Source organism: Dasypus novemcinctus, chromosome 17, assembly GCF_030445035.2.
Source record: "Dasypus novemcinctus isolate mDasNov1 chromosome 17, mDasNov1.1.hap2, whole genome shotgun sequence".
Taxonomy (NCBI): Eukaryota; Metazoa; Chordata; class Mammalia; order Cingulata; family Dasypodidae; genus Dasypus; species Dasypus novemcinctus.
In genome coordinates this window covers 6556700-6572599 of record NC_080689.1, presented here as the reverse complement: position 1 = coordinate 6572599, position 15900 = coordinate 6556700, and the positions used below count along the sequence as shown (strand labels likewise).

At 54.6% G+C, this 15900-nt stretch overlaps 1 protein-coding gene across 2 annotated transcripts in view; it reads left to right on the top strand.

The window, feature by feature from the left end:
* The window catches only part of CHST10 (carbohydrate sulfotransferase 10), a 35907-nt gene extending 26607 nt beyond the window's left edge, over positions 1–9300 (top strand). For both annotated transcript variants that reach the window (XM_058278195.2, XM_012530345.4), the window contains exons 6-8: positions 3802–4036; positions 5785–5890; positions 7217–9300. In XM_058278195.2, coding sequence (XP_058134178.1) covers positions 3802–4036; positions 5785–5890; positions 7217–7754 — 879 coding nt within the window. In that variant the 3' untranslated portion in view covers positions 7755–9300. The remainder of the gene's footprint in view (positions 1–3801; positions 4037–5784; positions 5891–7216) is intronic.
* The last annotated feature ends 6600 nt before the right edge of the window (positions 9301–15900 follow it).

Sequence of the window (15900 nt, the reverse complement as noted above, 5' to 3'; positions counted from 1 at the left end):
CAGGCTTTTTAGCAGAGTCAAACAGGAATAACCAGAGCCTACATGGAAGATGTTAGAAGGAGCTTGGGGACAATTGTGCCACTGGGTGGTTTAATTTTAAAAATACCTTAAGTCATTCTGTAAGGGTTTTAAAAATGTAGAAAATCATTACTCCATACCCTGTCATAAGCACCTGATTGTGTTTCTCTGTGTGGCTTAGGATGGGGAGAAGGCTTTGTTTTGTAGACATGCCAGTCATTTCAGAAGTTTAATCATCATGAGCCGTGTCGAAGCAGAATGCCTTTGGTTTCTGCTTGAAGGAGTCCTGACAGCAGATGCAAAATTCTATTTGGGTTCTGGGGTGAGGCCCTGATGCCAGACACCCCCGTCTGCCAGGAGAGTGGGCCTAGAACCAAGCAGAGGGGGGAGGGCCCCAAACAACCCCTGACGATGGCGTTCAGTGGGGAGCGCAAACCCGAGCTGGGTTCTGAGTCAGGGTCCAGACTTCCCCAGGGAATAAACACCCCTGTGTGGCACGGCACTCCTAGAGGGGCGCGCTCCTTGCACACGGGTCTCCCGTACGCAGGGGACACCCCTGTGTGGCATGACACTCCTTGCATATATCAGCTCTGTACGTGCGCCAGCTCACCTCGTGGGTCAGGAGGCCCTGGGTTTGAACCCTGGACCTCCCGTGTGGTAGGCCGATGTTCTATCCATTGAGCCACATCCGCTTCCCTGTGCCTTCTGTTTTGACATCTTTGATCATCGGCGTCATCTGGAGTAGGTCTTGGAGTAGTTTTCCCAAAAAAAGTTTTGTGTAGGAGGTGTAGTCTAGCCCCGTGAAGCTGGGACAGGTCGTCTGTTGCTGTCACACATAAAACACAAATGTGTGCGGCTGAGCGACAACACTGGTGGCAGTTGTGCTTGCGGGATTCTTGCGCTTCAGCGCCACGGTTCTCTGGCATTTAATATTGCGGAGAAGTCTGTGGCCCTGGAACGTTCTCCTTCAAAAGTAACCCATTTTCAATACCTGGGAGCTTGCAGGACTTTTTTTTTTAATAACTAGTGCGTTAAGCACTTTGACAGATGTGTCCGTGTGGGCTCTTGGTCGGTGCCGTGCAGCAGGGGAGCCCTTCTGGCTCGTCTGAGCTGGGGAATGCTGCTTCTAGCCCTGCCTCGGCTCCACTGCACTCGGGTCTCCCCGGAAATGGGCTTGTCTGTGACCCTGGGGCCTCTCCACAGCTATGGCCCCCTCTCTCCCTGCAGCTCTTGGACCTTCTCCTTTGCTTGCTGAGAAGTGGTCTCGTGTGCGCCATTCACGACTTCAATTACAGCATGCAGGGAAGCTGTAAATTCTGCCATTGCGTTTTAGTTCCCTTCAAATTCCATCTTTATCCGTTCTCTCAAGATTTTCTGCTTTGGTTCCATAAAGGCTGTGTTGTCTTACACTTTGATGGCATGACTAGTTTCTCACATGTTTTCTAAAGTAGGTCATAGTCGAGCTTTGTTCTTCCGCTGAGCTTTCAAGATGATGTTTCTTCCCTTCCAGAGGTCACTCTTCAGTGCCCCCCATTTCCCTGGGACTCCTCAGCACAGAGTCCCAGCCCCCTTCCCTGGGATTCCTCAGTGCACAGTGTCTGGGCAGAATTCCTGTTAACTGAAGCCCCCTCCTTCACGGGTTCTTTGTAATGACTTATCAAGGCTGTACCCCCCCACCTATCTCTAACCCCTTGAGAGAGTGATCTTTTAGGAACCTCTTGAAATTAAAGATCTTAAACATCTGAATGTACAGACAAGGCGTAATGAGCTGTTGCCATCCCCTCTGGGAGATGGCACCTTTTCCCCTTCTACACTGTTCTTTTCTCCCCAGGAGCATGCATTACTTAACAAAAGTCATGGTTAAAATAGTTTAAACCTTAGAGATGGTAGTGGAGGGAAGCGGACTTGGCCCAGTGGATAGGGCGTCCGCCTACACATGGGAGGTCCGCGGTTCAAACCCCAGGCCTCCTTGACCTGTGTGGGCTAGCCTACGCGCGGCGCTGATGCGCGCAAGGAGTGCCATGCCACGCAGGGGTGTCCCCCGCATAGGGGAGCCCCACGCACAAGGAGTGCGCCCCGTAAGAATAGCCGCCCAGCGCGAAAGAAAGTACAGCCCACCCAAGAATGGTGCCCCACACACAGAGAGCTGACACAGCAAGATGACGCAACAAAAAGAAACACAGATTCCCGGTGCCGCTGACAAGAATAGAAGTGGACACAGAAGAACACGCAGCGAATGGTCACAGAGAGCAGGCAACTAGGGCAGGGGGCGAGTGGGGGAAGGGGAGAGAAATAAATAAATTTAAAAAAAGATGCTAGTGGACATGGCAAGAAAAGAAAGGATTATTTTCTCATTTAGCATTCAGATTTTTATTGAACCCTACTCCTTTCGGGTATGTGCCAAGCACTGTGGGACAGGGGCGGGTTTTTCGGGCAGATGATTGCAGCTGGGGACAGCCTGCCTGGCTCCCATAAGGCTGCACCCCTTTCCCCAGAGCACGGTGCTAACGATGAAGTATCGCGCCTGCCTCCGCGGTCATCCCAGGGCGCTGGAGACCTGTCAGGGGGAGCTGGGGCAGCCTCGCTTCATTACCCTCCACTGCAGCAGCTTGAACATAAGGATACAGAAGGGACTTTCACCTGTGGCGTGAGAGAGTGTCAGCCTCAGCTGAGAAAGGGCAGTTGGACATAGGTTGGAGTGCACTTTTCTGCTTGTTTCACTGTATCAAATGGGACTTCACCCACTCGGCCCGCAGCCTGCATGGAGAAGTCCAGTGTGGACCGTAACGGGCATTGCCCTGGTGCCGCGTCTTCAGCAGAGTCCCCGTCTGTGTGGACAGCCAGTCTCCAGCCACATTCTAACCACAAAAGCACAGAATTCCTTTTTTTTCTTCTTAGTGACACTTAATTTTTTTTTTACTTAATAACACTTTTTAAAATTAAAGTGAATAGATCACATAGAATGTTACATTAAAAAAAATAAGAGGTTCCCATATAACCCACATCCCCCACTCCCATTTTTTTTTTTTAGATTTATTTCTCCCCCCCAACCCCCTCCGCAGTTGTCTGCTCTCTGTGTCCATTCGCTGTGTGTTCTTCTGTGTCCGCTTGTGTATCCTTGTTAGCGGCACCGGGAATCTGTGTCTCTTTTTGTCACGTCCTCTTGCTGCGTCAGCTCTCCCTGTGTGCGGCGCCATTCCTGGGTAGGCTGCACTTTTTTTGCGCCGGGCAGCTCTCCTTATGGGGCGCACTCCTTGTGCTTGGGGCTCCCCTATGTGGGGGACACCCCTGCGTGGCTCAGCACTCCTTGCGCGCATCAGCACTGTGCATGGGCCGGCTGCACACGGGTCAGGAGGCCCTGGGTTTGAATCCTGGACCTCCCAGGTGGTAGGTGGACACCCTATCCGTTGGGCCAGATCCGCTTCCCCGGATTGTATTTTTTTGAAGCTACATGCTAAGGAGTATCATTTGAGGGGAAACTGGCCTTTGCTAAAATTCCCAAATGGAAGGTTTCCTGACATTCCAGGGAACTGAGTCACAGTGCCGTCTACCAAGCGATAAGCAGCCCACCTGCCTCCTCCACCGGGCCACGTGGAGGCTGGAGAAACGGCCGGGCAGCTGTCCCCAATGAAGCCGTAGCACCCGTGTCCACTCAGCCTGCACCCACGCCCCCCCGCACCCCCTTGCGTGGTCCCCGTGCCCCGGGGAGGAACGACCCCGCGGCCCCGCCGTGGTCTGGACTCATCCTCCTCACGAGGCCCTGTGCCTGCTTCATCCCTCCAGCCCACTGGACACGTGCTGGCCGGCCGCGGGCTGCTCCAGCCGCTGGTCTACCTGGAGCGGCTGGAGCTGGTGAGGAACGTCTGCAGGGACGACGCGCTGCGCAACCTCTCGCACACCGCTGTCTCCACGTTCGTCCTGAACCGGATATTCGTCTGCGACAAGCACAAGATTCTCTTCTGCCAGACCCCCAAGGTGGGCAACACCCAGTGGAAGAAGGTGCTGATCGTCCTCAACGGTGCGTGCCGGCGTGTCTCCCTGCGCGGGACTGGTGTGGGGCGCGGGTCGCCATGGCCTGGGGACTTTCACTTTTCCACTTAGGGTTGTAGCTTAGAAGTCGGGGGATTCATTTGGACACTGATTATTTTTAAAAGGGTCCCAGCCCATGTTACAATCACCTTTTTGGCCCGGAATTCCCATCCCGGGCAGAGGCCCCACCCCCGACCCTTTCCTTCTCCTCCTCGGATTCACTGCACTGATTCTTATGGGCCACCAGGAGGGGGCCGCGCCCCGCTGCCCGGGGCCGAGGCCTCAGGCCTCTTTGTCTTCAGGCCAAGTGCCCTGTCCCAGTCGGGGAGAAGAACTGTCCCCGCGTTCCACTGCACATCTGTGTTCAGAGGCTTTCATCCACTAGCTTCTGGAATTCGGACATTTACCTGGGAACAATTGAATTGTTGAAAAGTGACCCCAGACACATTTTTTGACTACTCGTGGTTCTTTCCAGACACCATGTTTCTTTAAATTCCAGTTACTCTGAGTAGTCCAAGGTGATCACGGCCTCTGTCTGCTGAACCCAGCCTCAGAAGGCACATGGTGACAGCGGCAGCAGGGTGGCTCCTGGGGCAGCCCGGCTCCCCCACTTGCAGCCCCCGTTACCCATGCTTTCAGAGTTGGTGGTCGGTGGTCGCTGTCCCTTGGCCGTTTCCCAGGTTTGTAATGAACATGCAAAGCACGTTGCTCTAGAACCTTCTGAGTGAGTTGGCAGGATGTTGGATTTTTAAAACCACAGTGAGGTGACAAGAAGTTCAAGACAATGCAAATACACAAACACCTCACATATCCGCCTCTGCAGGGCTAAGCATCATCCTTTAGGGAAGAGGTAAATACCCCTGAAAGGTCAGGGTAAAAAGAGTGAGTTTGTGAGGTCGTGTAACGGAAACAGAAGCGGTCCCGGGGCCGACCTCGGTCGTTTCTAGGTACACCGGAACTGTGGACAGGTGTGCCCTCTGTCCAGGTGCATTGCTCAGGCTTGTTCTTCCTCAGTCTCCTTGAAGACGAAGGAGAAGACATGGCGCCAAGGGCTGTGGGATGGGTGTACAGATGAGTACGCCCTTAGCACAGTGTCCTCTGCTTGGGCTTAAATATTTTTGAAGGAAGGAGTAAGACCGACAAGGCTTGGCCACTGCTCAGATGGCCGAGTGGAGACCCTTCCTTGCCAGGACTGCGGGTTTAACGTGCAGAGCTGGGTGCTAGGTTGGCAGGAGCTGGCGAGGGCCTTCGCATCATGACGACAGTTTACTTCCAGTCCAGAAAGAGGAAACCTGCCCAGTCCGCCAGCCTTAGGGCCTTGGACATGGGCGCTTTGGCTCGAATGGACAGACGGTGGCCCTTTATCCTGGCCTTCCTCCTCTTCAGGTGCTCCTTGTCCTCCTTGTGCTCACGTACCTCCCAGGACATGAGCTGGGTATTTCCAGGATTCAGTGGCTTTGCCACTTGCTAATCTGGGATGCAGTGAGGTCACCTTAGGCCCGGGGAGCCTGGCTGGTCAGTAGAGACGCCGACCCCTTTTTCCCTCCCCCAGCTCACCTGTCCTTCCCTCCCCCCGCCCCGTTGGCTTGTGGGCTACCCAGAGCCGTCCTCTCATCCTGCCGGACGTGGAAGACCTAACCTCAGCTCGGTGGGGCCGGATTTGGCAGGGGTGCTGGGCGGAGCTCGAGCAGGTCGGGAGAGGTGGCAAGCACGTCCTTCTCTCCTGTCTGCCTCCAGGAGCTTTTCCTTCCATCGACGAGATCCCCGAGAACGTGGTTCACGACCACGAGAAGAACGGCCTCCCGCGCCTGTCCTCCTTCAGTGAAGCAGAAATTCAGAGGCGGTAAGAGCAGGTTGTTCAGAGCGAGGAGGGGTTTTAAAAACCGGAGAAGAAAGCTCGCTAAAACCCACGGCTCAGTTCTCTGCCTGCCACACATCCCCCCGTGGCTCCCAGGACGCCCCCTTCCCGGAGGCTGGGGCTGTCCAGCGGAAACGGCCAGCCGCTTTCGATGTGCTCTCTTCGTTAAGTTTTGTAGATTCCTTACTGAATTCAACCTTTTCTTCGTAAAAAAGGGATTTGGGTGGCAAGGAAATCCCGCTCAGTGTTTCATTTTCTTCTAAAGAGTCGTGCCTGCCTCCCTGGCTGCCCCCGGCGTGGAGGGGTGGGCCGCATCCAGCAAAGGCAGAGCAGAGAGGGCCACCGACCACAGCGGGGATACGCGTGCACCGTGTTGCCTCCCATTTTTAATAAATGGAAACGTTCTCCGTTAGATGTGACATGCCCAGTGGAGCAAGGTGTAAGAGAAGTAAGAACGCACACGCGGGAAGTAAATGTCAGGTCTGGTACTGACCGGGGACCACCTTGCTTTCCAGCCACTGGCCTTTCCTCACTTCTGGTCCTGGTTAATCCATTCTTCCCACCTTGTACAAATTCTCTAGATGCAGGTGCTCAACTCCAGGACACTGACCCGTCTGGGGCGGCTTTGCTGTACATCCCTCCGCGCCCACCTGGCGGGAACTTTGGGGCGTGAATGAATGAAGGCGTGAAGCACCTGGCCTGTCCTGTCCCTGTCTTGCTGCTTTAAGGGCCACCCCCTGCGCCACGGCTCTGCCACTGCCAGTGCCAGCCGCTCTCCCAGGCCGGCTGTCCCGCCAGTGGAGCCCCTTGCTTCTCATTTGCTCCCACCTCTCCCTCTTTTTTAAAATTTTTCCTTCCCCTGGCAATTTCGAATGGAATTGATAAAAAGATATACCCTTCAAGTAACTTCCTCCGGCCCCGACTTCCTAACTCACCCGGAGTTCCTTGTCTTAAAATTTCCTGCCCAGGAACAGAACGTTTAAACCTTGAAGTTCTAAAATATTCGAGTCAAACAAAGCAGAGACCCAGTCAGTTTCCTCACCATAAGCGCCTAGCAGGACTGCTGTGGCCTTGGCGGGTGCGGCTCCCCGCCTCCACTTCCTCGCCTGTGAAATGGGTTAGTGTGGGGCCTGCATCCCGGCGCTGTTGAGCGCGTTGGGCCACCTCCAGGGCTTGGCACCCCGCGCGGCACGAGCCAGTGCGCGAGAGGCGCCGGCCGCCGCCACTGTCGCCCTCGCCTCCCCCACCCGTGCCGCCCTCGCCGCCAGCAGCATCTCGTTAACCGCTTGCCTGTTTCTGTTTCTTCCTCAGCTTGAAAACGTACTTCAAGTTTTTCATCGTCCGAGACCCCTTCGAAAGACTCATTTCCGCCTTCAAGGATAAGTTTGTCCACAACCCGCGGTTCGAGCCCTGGTACCGGCACGAGATCGCCCCCGGCATCATCAGGAAGTACCGGCGGAACCGGACCGAGACCAGGGGCATCCAGTTTGAGGACTTCGTGCGCTACCTGGGCGACCCCAACCGCAGGTGGCTGGATCTGCAATTTGGGGACCACATCATCCACTGGGTGACGTACGCGGAGCTCTGCGCGCCCTGCGAGATCGCGTACAGCGTCATCGGGCACCACGAGACCCTGGAGAGTGACGCGCCCCACATCCTGAGGGAGGCGGGCATCGACCACCTGGTGTCCTACCCGACCATCCCCCCGGGCATCACCGCCTACAACAAGACCAAGGTGGAGAGGTACTTCCTGGGCATCAGCAGACGGGACATCCGGCGCCTCTACGCGCGCTTCCAGGGCGACTTTAAGCTCTTTGGGTACCAAAAACCAGACTTTTTGCTCAGCTAATGCCTGGGGCCTGTGAATTTGGCTGTCTCTTGCTTAGACCAGTGGCCGACCAGGTGGCGGCGCGCGCAGCAGCAACAGCCCCTTGATTAACCCCCACGTCTGCCGTGGACCGGCTGCCCCCGGGCTCAGGCAGCTGGACCCTGCGGCTGTGAGGTGGGGTGGTTAAAGAGCCCCCAACCCATCGCCGCCGCGTCATCAGGGCGCCACTAGCTCTTCACTGTTTTCCAAGGGGAAAAGACGAAAGCGTTTCAGCCTGGCAGGCCGGGAGGAACTTCACGTGTTAGTGTCATTTCCTCCACCTCGAGGAGGTGGGCCGGCCCACAGCTTTTCTCGATGGTTCCCGGGCCCGGCCCCGGCACTCAGGAGGACGGAGTTAATGAACTGCAGAAATGGCAGGGGCTAAAACGGGATCAAGGTGTAGGACTAAAACGATACCTCTGGCTTTCCTTCGGGCGCTGCTATAATCCTGGAGGCAAGCTGGGTTTTTCCCCCACGATTACTTTTTTTCCTGTGAAATTCACTCATGACCAAAGGGCAGTGCCGGGCTGTACATCTCTGCAGAATCCACACCTGCGCAGCGCTGGCTCGTGGTTCTGAACCTCTGCCTGGCCCCACAGTTATCCACTGAGCCCCAGAAACAGTTTTGGAAAGTGAGGGGTGGGATGTGCATTCTTCTTATCCCAGAAAGAATCCTCTTTGGGGATCTTAAAGGGCAGGTGGTACGATGACCCAGTTAGTCCTCCACACGCGGGCTGCGGTGGATTTGGGCACATCTGTCTTGACTGTTGTTGTCTGGCCTCTTGGCTTTGTCCCCTAGATGGGGGGCCAGGGCAGCTCCTCCTCTCGGGGGAAGGCCAGCAGGGGCGACATGCCGGCCTTGCGGAAGTCAGCACGGCTTACGCGATGCATGGCCTGGACCACCGTTCCTGGGCTGAGTGGCTGGGGGCTGGGTCACGGAGCTCACCAGCAGTAAAGCGCGGGTGCAGGCAGCCTCCCAGCGCTGAGCTGGGCCCCCCGGGGAGCGAGCCGCAGGTCCCATCAGGTGCGCCTGGCAGGAGGCTCTAGGGGTGGCGCTTGGAGCGCCCGCAGCCCAAGCGGTCCTGCGGCAGCCTCAGCCCGCCTTTGCTCAAGGTGGCCATGGGAAGCAAAGCTCCCCGCCCTTGTGAATGTGGAAGTCATAAAATTAGAAATACGTGCCAAACCTGACATGTGCTGCAGTTCCGGAGAAACGTGCTCCACGGCCAGGCACGGAGGGCGCGCCACCGGCGCCAGGGCCGCCGGCTGGAAGTGCGGTGCGAGCGGGCGGCCTTGCGGGGCTGCAGGCGGTGCCCTCGCCTCTGCACCCCGACTGACACGTGAAGGACATAACACGAGTTATTTTTATATGAAGTTTTATCAAAATCTTGTTAAGATCATTTCAGATCTCATGAGCTGGCCGATTGCCTCTTTCCTGTTTGAAGTGTAACAGTGTGAACAACGTGTGTGAATTTAAGGCCTTAAAGATAGTCCTAATTAAAAAACCTAGCATTTCCTCTCCAGAACAAAAGGCTGGCTGCTTGCTGATGTTTGCTTTTTTTTTTTTTTTTTTTTTCCCTATTGAATGACGAAAAATCTGGCATTTGGGTCATTTCTCTCCCCTGTTTTGCTAAAAAAGTGGGGATCGCTGCCACAACATCTGGGCATCTCACCATATGTCCAAAGCATGCTCCCGGACCACCACCCCAACCTGCTGGGGCTCCAGCACGCCGCAGCGCCCTTGCCCCCCAGCTGAGTCTCCTGAATCCAATCTCCTAACAGCGCCTGAAGCCCTGCCGCCTCCAGTCCATTCCCCGACCTGCCACCAGGGGGCGCTAAAGATGCAAACCTGAAACAGCTGCTGAGTAACACCCACCCAGACCCTGCCGCTGCCCCCTGCCCTTGGCCCTGGACGACCCCTCGCCTGGCAGGCCTGGCTCGTGCCCTCCGGGGTTGCGCCCTCCACCCGGCCCAGGCACGCTCCAGGAGCCGCCTCTGCCCTTTGGTGCCACCATGGGGCGGGGGCAGCCCCAGAGAGCAGGATCCCGTGGAAGTGTCTGCAGGTGAGAACTGCGGGAACATTGAGCCTCGACGTGAAAGAAAGGAAGCAGCATCTCTCCCTCCGAAAGGTGGTTCAGGGAGGGCTGGTCCTAGGCTTCCAGACGTGGGCTGGCTTCCAGGACTTGTCTTAACTTGCTGTTCTCTCCGTGGGCTGCCCTCCTCACCTCTTAGTTTGGTTGGTTTAACGTGGAAAGCCTCAACAGTGGAATGCTCGGAATGCAGGTGGGGTTTGGTGGCACACTCGCCGGCCAGGTGCACAGCTGCTGCCCTCCGCCGCCTCAGGTCCCGGGAGGAAGAGCTGCCAGGGCCAAGATGAGGGCCCCCAGCCGGCCCTCCCCAGCGTAGACCCAGCCTGGCTGCCCGACGGCGCTCCCCAGAGCAGGGAACAGCGGCAGTCTGGGGGGGAAGGGGAACATAAAACGGGAAAAACCTAAGCCAAGGCACTTCGCCGGCTTTTATGTTCAAGTTGCCAAGGCCTCTTGGCCGTGTCACACCCTATTCCAGCGTCTTGGGGGCTCCAGGGGGGAGCAGGGCAGCAGGGTACATCTCGCCAACTGCCCCGGGGTCTGTGGTGGGGGCAGGAGCCCAGGGAGCGGCTGTGTCGTCCCCCGGCACTTGCCCCCTCCCCCAGCAGATGGGCCTCCCCCCTGCAGAGGAGAGCAGAGGCGCGGGGAGCCCCGGCAGCCAGCCTGCAGAGCCCTGCACCCCGCTCTGGTCCAGAGCACGCAGTGGGGTTTGCCTCTCTCCACCTTCGCTTTGGGTCGCCCACCCACCCCGCCTCCTGGAATTAGCCTTTTCCGCCCATTTCCTTCTCTCCAGCTGGCTTTTCCAGCAGCATTTGAACCTATTTAGGGCTGTCTTATCTTAAAGCCGCCCCCTTGACGTCCCTCAACCCAGATGGGGTGCTGCCCTATCTCTACAGCCCTCACCACCCCCCACTCCTAGAGGCACCCTCTACCCTCCCATCTAATACCTGCAGCTCCCATTCACGTCCCAGTCCCCGTCAGCCTGGCTCCTGCCCGCGCCACTTAAGGGGAATTGCCCGAAGTCACTAATGAGTGTAAGTTGCACATCATGCTCCTCACTTAACACTGCCATGTGCATTTCCTTAGGTACGGTTGTCAAGTTCAAGACATTTAACAGTGATACAAAGCTTACAGACTTATTCTGATTTTTTTCTTATGTCCCAATAATGTCCTTTTGGGAATTTTCTCCCTTATTTGAAACCATCCATTGAACATATGACGTTCAATTGTCATTAATTGCTCTTTTTTTAAAATTGTGGGAACATATACATGATAAACTTTCCCATCTCAACCACTCCCAAGCACACCATTTAGTGGGATTAATCGCATTCACAATATTGCAGTTCTGTCACCGACTTCCATTACTAAAATTTTCCCATCTTTCCAAACAGAAACCCTACACCCATTATACATTGAATCCCCATCCCCCGTCTCTCCCACTCCTGGAAACCTGTACCCTACGTTCTGTCTCCATAAACTTGCACATCCTCCGATTTGAGATTACCACGGGCTTAAATATAACACCCTAAATCTGTAACAATCTCGTTTCTTCAGTGGTGTAGACAAACCATGCGCCCGAACCCTCCAAGCCTGGCGGCCGGTGGCTAACAGCCCGGCTCTTCTCGGGTCTCTCTGAGCCTGCTCTTGCCCTGGGTGTGCACAGCAACTTTCCGGAATCCCCAAATACCTGCAGCTGTTCCTGTCCAGGGGAGGATTTCCCTCTCCAGCCCCGCCCGGGGCATCCTGCGCTGTGCTCTTGGGTTTTCCTCCCTGAAGGCTGCCGTTAGCACAGCGCCACTCCTCTCATCCTGCCCCTTCTGTCCTGCTCTGATGGCCGCTCCACTCCTGCTCTCATCGCCCCTTCTCTCTTGCTCTGATCACCCCTTCTGTCCTCCTCTGATGGCCCCTTCTCTCCTCTCATCGCCCCTTCTCTCCAGCATTCAGCCCTGGGGCCCCCTTGCCTTGCAGCTTCTGTCCCTGGTCCCTTCCGGGCTAGGGGACCAGGCCCATGACTCCAGCCCACCTTTCTCGGGGCCACACGAGGCCGACAGAGAACCCCCATATTTTCTCTCAGGTGCACCAGTACCCAGACCCCCGGGACCCAGGCCCGCTACCACAGCAGCGCCGCGGGTCCACCCGGCTCAGGGAGTGGCGCTTGCAAGCATGGCCGCCCGCCTCTGCGCGCCAGTCGGGCTCCGGGTTGGAGCGCGGGAGCTGCCCCGCCGCCTGCTGCGCGGGTGGGGTCAGGGACCCGCAGGAGGGTGGCGCCAGCGCAGCGCCCCGGAGCCGTGCGCACTGCTGTGCAGATCCGCGGAGGGGCCCCGACTCACCCACCTCTATTTCGGCGCTGTTTTTCTTCTGATTGGGCTTTTGTTGAATTGTTCTCTAGTCTCGACTGCCTTCTAGAAAGTTGCTTTGGCCCTCTTCTTTTGTGTTTCTAAGGGGCGCATCCTCGGCCGTCGCCATCAGCCGTGGCTTGGCCTCGGTCTTGGCATGCTATCCACTTGCTGGAGCTTGCACGGGCGGCACAAGGCACAGGAGCTCCGAAAGGACGGGCACTGGCTGCTTCAACCCAGTGACCAAAGAACCGTCACCACGTGGCTTCAGCAGGCTGTCCTGCAGGAGGGGCAGCTGCTCCATGCCTGTCCGGCCACACACTCACCAGCAGCATCAGGGGCAGCCACCTAAACCCGGTCCCCAGCTAGGCCTGCGGGACTCAGCATCGACTTTCCTCTTCACCCATCGCTCAAACTTGCAGATCAATGGATTATTCTACAGAAAGGCTTTCCAACATCCCAGCAGGAGGACTCAGGGGTAGAAATAAACACAGTAAACTCAAGATTGAGAAAAAGACATACGTCCCTCTATATGTAATTTAGGTGGCTGTCAGCATGCCCACAGCTTCCATTTTTAGCAAACAGAAAAAGTATACTTTATGGGCTTGCTGGCAGTTTCCTACTTTCTTTTTCCCCAAGATTCATTTTTTATTTGTTTCTCTCCCCTTCCCCCACCCCCACTTGTCTGCTCTCTGTGTCCATTCACTGTGTGAATCTGTGTCTCTTTTTGTTGTGTCATCTTGCTGTGTCAGCTCTCCGTGTATGTAGCGCCACTCCTGGCAGGCTGCATTTTTTTCATGCAGGGCAGCTCTCCTTACAGGGTGCACTGCTTGCACCTGGAACTCCCCTTGCGTGCATCAGCACTGCGCGTGGGCCAGCTGCACACGGGTCAAGGAGGCCTGGGGTTTGAACCGTGGACCTCCTATGTGGTAGGCGGATGCTCTATCCATTGAGCCAAATCCACTTCCCGCGATTTCCTTCTTTAGATGCTTTGTGCTCCACCCGTGCACTGGTTTCTTGCTTCCCCTGTCATGTACACGCATGCCTCCCTGACAACCTACCATGGTAGCTATTTCTCTTCCATACAGAGATCACCCAGCCCCTTGCTGATTCTGCATTCCGGGATTAAGGGAACACGGCTTTGCAGATGCACGTGGAAAGCTGCCCACCAGTGCAGTGGCCTGTGGGAGGACCGGGTGGGTAAAATTTTGAATGTCATGAGGGAGCCCAAGACATGGTCTTGGGTCCAGAAGGAGCTGTAGATGCAGACAGAGTCGAAATGGATAGGACGGTTTTATTTCTTTAATTTATTTTTAGCTGGCCATTTATCAGATGATTCTGGGGCATGAAAACCAATAGCTGGGAAGTATGTGAAACTGAGTTTTATATTTAAGGGCTACTTTGGGAAGGAAATTTACCAGGATGTAGTAGAAAGATTTTTTGAGAGACAGTTCTATTAAAAAGCTGTCCGTGCACAGGTTCAAGGGGGAGAAGAGTCTCAGAGCATTTGCCAAATCAATAGCCTCGTTACCACTCAGCCAATAATCCATTCATGGTGATGAAGGTTTGTTTCCACTTGTGGCCACCCATTCTGAGCTTGTAGAAGGGCCGATGTCACTTTATGCAGACATCGCAATCATCTCCTGTTCCCTGTGCATCTGTTAAGATGGAATGTTTCCTATAGGTGGTTTTTATACTCTATGAATCCTGGAAAATCTGTGCCTGGTTTTAAAAGGTTCTCTGGCCATGGCTGAGGTGTAATAGCAGCAACCAGCAGTATAGACCCTGAGCTGTGAAGCACATGCACAGTTGTTTATGATCTTCGAATCCCTCACTTGGCTTAAAGTTTAGAGATTTTACTCATTTGTGGTCATCATCACATTTTTCTCAGTGTAATTGTGGAGTAAGTACGATTACGAGAAGAAGGACCCACATGCTCATAGCTGGTATCAGAGTCTACTGGGTCATCCTGGGATTTTCACATCCAAAACATCTTATTTGGGTTCTTGCACTGCCTCGGCATATGATTAATTACTTCATCCTCAGGTTATTTGTAGGTTCCTTACCTGACATTTTTCGGTAGGATTAGTACCACCACCTACAGCGCTTTATGGGGTGCTATATAAGCTGAAGATATTTCCTCAAATTTAGTGTATAGAAGGTGATATAGGCTAAAAAAAGTGTGTATGTTCAAGAAGAGCTTAGGTATTTTAATAAACAATGAAGCCATCTAATGTAATAATGAAAGTAGGAGATTTCGGTTTTATTTGTCACTTAGAGTTTGATTAACGGGCACCACCGGGCTTTCTAAAACCCCATCACTCAGCGCCCCTCTTGGAAACAGAAGGATGCCTGGCTGGAGCACGGCCGGCATGCGCCTCGGGACCGTCCAGCGACAGGCACTTCGGAGAGCCAGATAAGAGGACGCACAAAGAGCTGGTCGCTGGTGATGAGGAGCTCTGCGGCTCCTGGGAATGCACACTCTGAACACATGTCCTTGAGGTAAATGAGAAAACTGTAAGTGAAAATGAACGCATTTATAAAGAAGTCGGGCCTCTTCTAGGAGGTCATCTCAGAATCACCTTGCCATTCAGTTGAGAGTCTTGGTGGGCTGGATGTAGTAAAGGACCTGGAGCTGATTTGACAGAAGGAGCAGAAAGTGCTGATTGCTTCACATAAGAGAGAAAGAGATAGCGGCAGCTCTTCAGGGGGCAGGGGGCACCCAGCTGGCAGCTGGGGAACACAGGACAAGCTGTAACCACAGCAGTAGCAGTGGTATTGTTTGGGTACTGTACGATAGCCTATTTATATATATATAATTTGCTGCTTGAGTGTCAGTATGTATAGTTCATAACAAAAAGCACTATGGCTGGGTGGAGGGATGAGGTTACATGGGTAGAGGGATGAGGTTACAGTAGTTGGAATTAAAATAGATGTAGAGGGGGAGGTGGCTTTGGCGCAATCAGTTGGGCCCCCGTCTACCATGTGGGAGGCCCTGGGTTCGCGTCCCGGGGCCTCCTTGTGAAGGCAGGCTCCCCCGCACGCTGCAGAGCACTGCCCTGCCCACAGACACCCTGGACAGCCGACTCAGCAAGGTGACGCAACAGAAAGAAGGGAGACAAGGGAGAACACAGAGGAGCCCGCAGCGAAAGGACACAGAGAGCAGACAGCAAGCAAGCCACAAGCGGGGAGGAGAAATAAAAATAAATAAATACAGACACAGAAGAATGTACGGTGAATGGACACAGAAAGCAGACAGCACACAAAAAGCCGCAAGGAGGGTATTAAAAAAAAAAAAAGTAGAGATCACACCAAGATGGGAACTCAAGCATGTAGGCCTATCTCCCCTTCCCACGAAGAGCTCGAAAAATAACAAAAAGTGCTTTTATAGAAAACAAGTTAATAGCAATATCCAAAAAAGAAAGAGTGCCATTGGTTAAGCATAAATGTTGGGTAGTCCCTGAAAAACACAAAACAGATGGAATCAGATTAATGAAGAAAATAATAATCTCCAAAGTACATCAAGAGTGGGCTGTGCTCCAGGGTCAGGTGCAACAGCCTTGAGGAGAAACAGGGGCACCGGCAACCTGGAAGGTGATTAGTTAGGGAAGTTTATTCAGACGCCCTGGCAGGGTTGGCCCTCTGCCCAGTTTCTGCCATGTAGATGCAGCAAAGTTGTTTGCTCTCAGCTTGGAGGGGTGCCTTTGG